General features: G+C 39.6%; 1 protein-coding gene across 1 annotated transcript; it reads right to left on the bottom strand.

Moving 5' to 3' along the window:
- Positions 1-3,109: 3,109 nt before the first annotated feature.
- ccr9b (chemokine (C-C motif) receptor 9b) lies at positions 3,110-6,683 on the bottom strand. The gene is made up of 3 exons (XM_054623023.1): positions 6,424-6,683; positions 6,216-6,283; positions 3,110-4,489 (listed from the first exon to the last, which is right to left on the bottom strand). The coding sequence occupies exons 2-3, from the start codon at positions 6,276-6,278 to the stop codon at positions 3,431-3,433; spliced, it is 1,122 nt and encodes a 373-aa protein (XP_054478998.1). The 5' UTR covers positions 6,279-6,283; positions 6,424-6,683; the 3' UTR covers positions 3,110-3,430.
- Between the last annotated feature and the right edge of the window lie 2,599 nt (positions 6,684-9,282).

Raw genomic sequence — 9,282 nt, forward strand, 5'->3', positions numbered from 1 at the left:
CTACCTTGCTCTCCACTACGCCACAGCCGCCCGTAACATCTGGCCACATGTTCCAAACAAATAGTGAGCATCATTTCACCTCTACTACTCGGCCCATAATCTGCATTTACAGTCATCAGTCTTAAGAAAAAGAAAAAAGCCAACTACTTACTAATAGCAGGGCAAGGAAACACAAAATGTGACCAAACTGCTGGAACTCTGAGAGCTGAAATAACACTGTTATCTTATAATCTTCATGTCTGGCATCACGTTGTTGTGCACTATAGATGTTTTTATTTGATTAAATTGGCACAGACAAGAAAACAGCTTGTATTTTAGTTTTGTGTGTGTCAAGTCAATTCAACTCAATTCAATTCAATTTATTTTGTATAGCCCAAAATCATAAATCACAAATTTGCTTCAGAGGGCTTCACAATCTGTACACATACAACATCTTCTGTCCCAGGACCCTCTCATCGGTACAGGAAAAAAAAAAAAAATAAAAATAGCCTTTAACAGAGAGAATAAAATGAAGAAACTTTAGGTAGAGCAACAGAGGAGGGACAGGATGGACAGAAGTGCAATAGATGTCATGTGTTCAAACTGAACAACATAACAGAGTTACAACACATTCAATCCATGTGATATAAATGATTCACATAATAAGAGTAGTAAGCAGAATAATGATGGAAATATAACAGCTACTATTAATAACAACATCAGTGGATATAGTAGAATAATATTGATAATAATAGAATAATACTGATAGCAGCCCTCTGCTCCTGAATGCTTTGGGTGGGTTAAATGTTAAAGGTTTTGTGATGTTTACTTACATGTGGTATAATGAGACAGGACGGGTCAGGCCTGCTGGTTAGCATGCTCATTTCAGTAGAAATCTCTGCAACACAATACATTGACGTCTTTCACATAACACATATGTATTTATGTCTACTGTTTCTACTAAACTTGCCATTGCACTTCTGATTAAATAAACATGAAGTTTGTTTGATTTGCGTCATGGAGATAACACAACCAGCCGTAATGCCAACGTCACTTCTCACCATTGAAGTTTTGTTTTGCCTAATGTCAGATTTACATCAGATTGATGTGTGCAGTTTCTGTTTGGATGTGTCATGAATCTTTTATTATGTGACACGGCTCATTGCCCTCAGCTCACCCGTCACAGAGACATGGATGGAAAGGCCACAAATAAGAATGAGGGTTTGAAAGTTTCAACAACATTGTTGCCCAAGCATTAACTGATCTATTTCTGCTTTCTATCTCTGACAGTAGAGAGATGTTTTGCCAGTGCATAATCTATTTTGATGGTCAGATCATATTCAAATCTACTTTGGTTTAGTTTATTTTTTCCATTGGTTTCCATTGGTTTAGCTAGCGTTATAATGTGGTTTACTTTGACTGATGTGTGAAGAGCATTGTTGATGTGAAACTGTTCAGTGTGCCCCTTGAAAAGGTGTACAGTTAGCCTCAGTACCAACTGGTATAAGGTACTCTCTCTCTCTCTCTTGGAGGGCTTTGGAGTGGAGGGAGTCTATAGGCACTGGATTTAAGGTATTTAAAACATTTGAGTGCTCTCTTTTAAATCAGTGCATTCTGCTCTACATGCATTTGTCAGTGTTTTTCTATAAATGTGTAAAATGAATCCACAGAATTCTGCATGTAAAGATTCTGTTGGATGTTTGGCCCAACGAGTAAAGCTAAGATGACTGAGTGGACCCCATACTTTACTACCTACAGCGCCATAGATAGCGACAATGATTACATTACATTACAGTCATTTAGCAGACGCTTTTATCCAAAGCGACTTACAATCAGTAGTATATTACATATCATTCACCCATTCACACACTGATGACAGGCTACCATGCAAGGTGCCACCATCAGACTCTAACTAACATTCATGCAACATCCAGTCCACACCGATGGCAAGCCTTCAGGAGCAACTTGGGGTTAAGTGTCTTGCCCAAGGACACATCGACTGCCGAAGCCGGGTATCGAACCACCGATCCTCTGATTGGAGAACTACCTTCCTCTCCACTACGCCACAGCCGCCCAATGATATTGTCAAATATTTTAAACCAGATTTTAATTGGAATTTAGACACTTAAAAATGCTCTCTTAAAGGGCCAGTGTGTTTGAACTTCTTCCATGTGCTGTGCCAAGCGAGCAAAGAGGCGGATGGCCCTCTCTAGAGCCAGTGTTTGGTTTGTCCGTTCAGAACGTAGCAGACTCCGTTAAGAGGACCAGCTTCATCCCTAGTTATAAACGGCTCATTTTAAGGTAATATTATATACCGTGTCTGCCAATAAATGCTACTTATTGGTCCTATATTTGTATTCAAGCCTTTTCTTTTAGTGTATTCATTGCCTTGTTGAAACTCCCCAATGCTGTTATTGTTATACCAAGGTAGGTTTAACTGATACTGTAATGTTCAATGATTATTTATGGTAAACTGGTGTTTATTCTCCTGATATTTTGGGTCCTTGCATTAGGCTTTGAAATTCCCTGGCACAGTTCAGACAAGTAATAACTTCTGCTAACTTGTGCGTTGGATTTCATATAGATTTTGCGCCTTTTACCTTTAAGAAACAATCTCTCCAAGGATTCAGTTTGCCTCTTTTTGATGTTGCTGATACTGAAATCCGGTGTCTTGAAAGTTGTGGCTGAATAGGGAAAGTTTTTCAGTTAGTGACACATGTCTGTCTCTGAGCTACAGCCGTTGTGAGGAGATTGTGGGAAACCTCTTTCATTTCAGTTTGAATAGGCATCCGTTGGCATCCACTGTGAAACTGCCAAGTCATAGCCAGACAAGGTTCAACAGTTAAAAGTGTCGGCACAGACGATGGCACAGACGGTCGACAGGAGGATGTCTAGTCAGATCGAAAAAATAGTAGATTGAACAGGCCACATTTAAGTGTGTTTCACACCGCACTAAATACGTTACACCACTGAAAGCGCTCAAATACTTTCCCATGTATAGTAGATATAAACTGTCTATGTCATCACTTACCACGGCTTTCGCTTAGTAGTATGTGCTCGAAATGACTGTTAAAAGTTGACCCCTTCTTTTGTGCAGAAAAGCAATCAAGAAATCTGCAGCATGCTTTTGTCATTTTTAATTGATTTTTTTTTCTGTGAAAATCTAAATTACAATAGTTCTTTTAATTCAGTTACAGCAGCACACGACAAATACATGATGGAAAGAATGTAAGAATCCAAACACTTAAAAAAAAGTATATATACACAAATATACAGTTTATACAGGGACTCCAGAAAAGTTGTCATTGTGACCGTTAGAATATGAATGTAAACTCCAAATCATTTTTTGCTTTCAAAGTAGTACATGTAATCGTTGCTCTGTTAGTAGCAAGTAATGCTTGTGAACAAAAGTAGATATGATTAAGTTGAACTAGGCTCAGGTCTCTGGCCTTTATATGGAAAGGGCAGGGGTAGTATCAGTGTCTGACATGATAGAGGGACGTTTGGGAACTGCCTGTATTTTAGTGAGCCCTCCTATGCCCAGACTGCCAACACACATCTTCACAATCCTCAGGAGGTCTTGTCTGAACCGCACTCCAATGAAGACGTACAGGAACGGGTTCAGGCAGGCGTGAGTGTACGCCAGGCTCTTGGCGATCTGTCCGGCTACATCGAACCGAGTTACAATGTCACAGTTGGTGATGGTAGTATTAGCTGCCTGCATGGCCTCCATTATCAGCAGACCGTTGTGAGGCAGCTGAGAGAGAACGAACACAAACACCACAGCAAAGATGACACGTAGGGCTTTATGCTTTTCGAAGCTCTTGGCCTGCAGAAGTGTGCGAATGATGACTGAGTAACAGAATAACATGACTAGCAGAGGGAGGAAGAAGCCCACGCAGATCTGCAGGGCCAGAACCAGGATCTTCGTCCGGTTGTACGCGTTGTTCCAGTAAACCAGAACGCAGAAGGACTGCCCGCTTCGGTCCGTCTTCACCTGGGCAAAGATGAACTCAGGGAGGGCCAGGAGAATGGAGACAGACCAGACACCCAGACAGGCCAGTTTGCTGTAGAACAGCCTCTTTTTCTTCAGGTTCTGGGCCTTGGTGACTTGTACGATGGCAATGTAGCGGTCTACGCTAATGCAGGTGAGCAGGAGCATGCTGCTGAAGAAGTTGATTTTATAGACGGCTGACACCATTTTGCAAAGACTGATGCCGAAGTCCCAGCCCTTGATGGCATCGACAGCCCAGATGGGCAGCATGCACAGGAAGAGGAGGTCAGCCACAGCCAGGTTCAGCAGGTACACGTCAGTCATGGTTTTCAGGCGGTGGCGCACAGTGGTGTAGATCCAAACCACCAACAGGTTGCCCACGGCGCCAAGGAGGAAGATGATCCAGAAGAGAGGTGGTTCGAACTGCCCGCGAAAAACCCTGACCCAGCTTCTGTTACAAATGCCTGAGTTTTGAGTCGGCCCTGAGCCATAGTAGTCTGGGTAGTCAGACGAGTCCTGCAATGGAAAACAGAAAAACTGATTAGCTGATGCAATATTAAAGAATGTTTTTTTTGCGGCAGAGAGTGGTACTTTACTTTGTACTTTACATGAGTGTTTACATGCTCCAATACACCTTTACTCCACTACATCTCAGAGGCAAATATTGCACTTCTTATTCCAGTAAATGTATTTGATACCTTTGGTTACTACTTACATAGCAGACTCCTTCTAATAATAAATAAAATCAAATGAAGTATAATGCTTTATTATGGTTAAAGATAACTTAATTGATCCATTGGTGAAATTCACAAGCTACTTAGCAGTATATATATTATAATTCTGCTTGATGACCACTACATTTTTGTACTTCAAGTACATCTTGATGCTACTAAATTTTACTTTTCGACTTACTTTTAATTAAGTAAAACATCTAAGTACTTCTTCCACCACTGCCTTTTTTTTCTAACTTTTCATTTCCTGTCCTTGTTTCCCAGCTCACACACCGTTGTTTCACAACATAACATGTTTCTAGTGAGGATACAGTGATATGACATCAAAAGCTGTCTGTGACGTACACGCTAACCATAGTGCAGGTGTTGTGTCAGCGCAGGAGAAACCACACTACTGCACAACTTCCTGCTGCTATTCAAGCCTATGGACGGGGGTAATCTTGAGGGGCTCCAGAAAGGGGCGAGCAGAAGAACTCGGTACCCCAGAAGCATCAAGTTTAGATTTAGGGCAGAGATAAACAGCCTGGGAAGCAGAGGTTTAGGTTTTCTCAAACAATGGAAAATTTGATGCTATTGCAGCTGTGAATGTGGCATTTGAGTATCCTACAGCTGTGTGCTGTAGATACATCTACTGCACTTCAAAAACGCATCTTACCAAGTATTTTTTGCCTAATTACTAGTCAACATATCTCAAAACACTTGATACGAGACACAATCACCTAACAAGTAACATTGCATTGAGACGGGACTTGCTTTTAGACATTGCATCTTGAAAAAACATTTTTTTAAACATTAGAGGCTTATGACCCCACATGACATTTTCTTATACTACTGATATAGCTCGATAGGATTTCCCCCAGCTAATTCTAAGATCTGTTTATTAATTAAAAGGCCTCAATATTCCATCTTATTTCACAAAATCTTACAAAGAATTTTCGCTTGGCAGATGTTTTTGAATTATTACAAGCAATCATAACACCTTGTATTCATCGTTTTTTACATTTATATTCAAATATGTCTTTTTTTTTCAGTGTGTACCTGGGCATGAACATAACATTAAAACAATATCTAATATATCATATTTAATAAACAGCACTGACATGGCTTTGTTCACACAGCAACCTGAGTTTACATTTTTCCATATGGTGTTCTTTAAAGTCATACTGTAAATACTACAATTCAATTCAATTCAATTCAGTTTATTTTGTATAGCCCAGAATCACAAATTACAAATTTGCCTCAGAGGGCTTTACAATCTGTGCACATGCGACATCCTCTGTCCTTCCCTCACATCGGCACAGGAAAAACTCCCCTAAAGAATGAACAAACATCGAGACACACATGCAAATTTGTTTCCCTATTAGTGATCGGGAGTAGTCAGCACCATCAGTGTCACCTTTGTTTTACTTCAGCCTTTTTAATGAAACAGACTACAACATTTTCTATATCACTGTTTCATTGTTTTTCACAGGTATCGTGGCAACAGATAATTATCTCAGATTAATACTTACAGTATAATCAGTTCCATCATAATCAGTTGCTGTGGTCGTATAAGTTGTAAATGTATCTTCCATGGTATCTACAAAGAACAGCAGGATATTAATATAACACACTTGTAAAAATGTTTGAAATAAAGAAATAAAATAAAATATTAATGGTTAAATGTAAAATGCCCCGTGCATCCTCTACAGCAGTAGAGTAGTGCAACAAATCACTTACCCACTGAGTGATGAGACGAAGGGAACAACCTCTCTGTCACAGTTCTGTTTTTTTGTCTGGGTACTCACATTGACAACCAGACACATCTTCACATGCTTATATGGTTTCCCTTTAACCACATGGATCACGTGCTGAATCACTCCAATCTCCATCCCCTTCTCAGTCTGCAGACAAAAAACAACACACGACCATTTGTGCTGTAGATTTCTTACCCTAAATACAGCTATGTATAATATACGCATTGAATTGAAAGATGACGTGTTTCCTCGTATGATCTTTGAACAGTGGCGACAGTGTGCTGGTTTCATAGGGAAGTTGTGACTTTTAGACTTAACACACCGAACCGTGGCCATCAAAAGAGAACCAAAACAATGCACCCACATTCCTTTCACAGTCGATTAAGTTTTATCAAGTCAAAGCCTGTTTTTGACACACTGTGTTCACAGGTGGAGCACTTAGTACCACAGATGAGTGATACATGAAACTGAAAACCATGAGGTGTGATTGAAGATCACATCTGGAGGTGATACACAATGTTGAGATGTTGTAAGCCCCGTTGTTACATAGCACTTCTGGCTAAAGTCTAAAGCTCAGGCAGTGTGGCCTAAAATGACTGTCTAAGCAACCATTATCTTTCTTTGAAGAAGACATTTTTGAGGGAAGTCTTTTTGAGAGTTTCCATTTTATTAGAAATTTCTATTTCAAGCCAGCAGTGACACAAAATCCTCTTTTATCATGAGATAAAAGTCCCCAACTTGTTAAACTTAAACAACTTTGAAGGAACAAATTGACCTTTTGGGAAATTGTTTTCTGTCTGGCTGTTGGATGAAAATATCAATAATTTGTCTGAACAGTAAATATTTCCCAAAATGTCAAACTATGCCTTTAACCTGGATTTGAGTTTGTTCCATCCAGGTTAAATTAAACTATAAGTCCGGCTCATACAGTGCCAAACCCTGCAAAAATAAATAAATACAATAGCCGGATTTCACATGTCAGTTGCTGCCAAGTTAAAAGGAACTCATGTGACGTGTTTCTAAAAAACAAGAGCCTTGTGTGAAGAGAGGGAAATGCAAAGTTCACTGGTATTACAGTTTTGGGAAATGAATATCATGACAAATAGTCACATTGTTGACCACACTGGTACAAAACACGACAAGGTAGAAAGTCCCCGTGATACCAAATGCATAACATGAAACCCAAAATAAGCTGAGTTTTAAAAAAACAAAACAGCAATGAGATGGTTTTAAAAATCTTTATTAATCAAGAGAAGTGTTTAAATCAGTTTTTCTGGTTGTTTCCTGTGAGTGTCTTCTAACTCATGCGGGGCCGTTTTGGCCCTTGTGAAGGACACGAGTGAGGCGCTATCTTCTCTCAGTTTCACTTCCTGGCCTGATATCACTTTTAGGCTATTCTGAGAGTGGATGCAGAGCGTGGGGGCCATCAGCTCTTCAGCTTTTCTTTTTCTTCAAATTGCATTTCTCGGTTTTGCTCACGGCGAGGCAGAGGGAAACGGCTGTGTCATGACCAGATGAGCGTTCTCCTTCTGGAAACAAGCTGTTGAAGAAAGTGGTAGACTGAGAGGTTTCACTTGCACAGCATCGCTAACTGCAGATGTGCTGTTGACTTCATTGTTCTGATCTGTGACCCATTAAAAAGCAGCGTGTGACATACAGTCGCAACTTCTTTCCCCTCGTAGAAACAAATAGAAGACAATGCAGCATCAGATCCCAAGCTGACGATTATAGATACATAATGAGGCATTTTGATCTTTGCAAATAGACTTTTATTAAGTTGGAAACTGATTTTAACTGGACGATATACTTAACTGCTTGTTCTGACTGAGATATTTCATATTCTGTCTTTGCAGTAATGTAACAAATGGAAACTTGAAAAAATAGCCTTCCCTTATGTTCATTCAATGACTTTGCATCCTTCTCTCATAACTTTGCAAAGCTTTTTTATTTGGAGAGAAAACTTGTGTCACCAATTGGATTTGACTAAGCACTTATGATCTCACAGTCACGTGTGAATAATACTGGCAGTAATTACAATCATCTGTTACACAGTCACAATGGCAAGGTCACGAAACATACATATATGACAGAAAGAGGGGGAATTCTTCAACAGATCAACCTTTACTGTCCCTTTCATTCTACATAATATAACCTCCTGATATATATGTAGTTTTCAGTGATTTAAAAGCTTCTTAAAAAGAGTCATTCGCTTGACAGTTCTCTAAATGCTCGGGTGGTGAACATTCTGTGGCTTAAAGTAGTTTCAAAGCAGAGAAAAAGTTTCAAAGCCGTGAATTAGTCACCAGTATGGTACGATGAAAACAGTGTGGTTTTAGCTTCTTATCAAGTTGCGATGCATGATGATGGTAAAGAGGAAAGCCTTTGTCCGTCTGATTAGAACAGCATTCTGTATATTACACTCTCAGCTATCGTGTCATCTCATTTGAAAGTCACGTAGACAAGTTTCACAAATAGTGTTGGTTTTCATTTAAAATAACTGTCCCCTGGGGTAGAAAGAAAGAGGTTTGCGTGACATGATTTGCATGAGCTGATGTTTCTGAGGTGAGGATATGCTGACTCAAACCTGAAATCAGTGAGATCAACACTCACTAACTGTTCACATAGTGCACTGCGTATTTTAGATACCAAGCCATATATGATGTTGAACATGATGATGACACCTCTCAAGTTGTATTTTTATGTGCCAACAAATGTTATACGGTATACGGTATGCTGTAGATATGCTGTTTCATAGAATAGTATCTACCAATTAGACAAAACAATGAGCAATCATTCTCAGATGTGACTGAAATGTTTTATCCGTTAATCTTGATCTGTGCCA

The sequence above is a fragment of the Anoplopoma fimbria genome, chromosome 21, assembly GCF_027596085.1.
Source record: "Anoplopoma fimbria isolate UVic2021 breed Golden Eagle Sablefish chromosome 21, Afim_UVic_2022, whole genome shotgun sequence".
Taxonomy (NCBI): Eukaryota; Metazoa; Chordata; class Actinopteri; order Perciformes; family Anoplopomatidae; genus Anoplopoma; species Anoplopoma fimbria.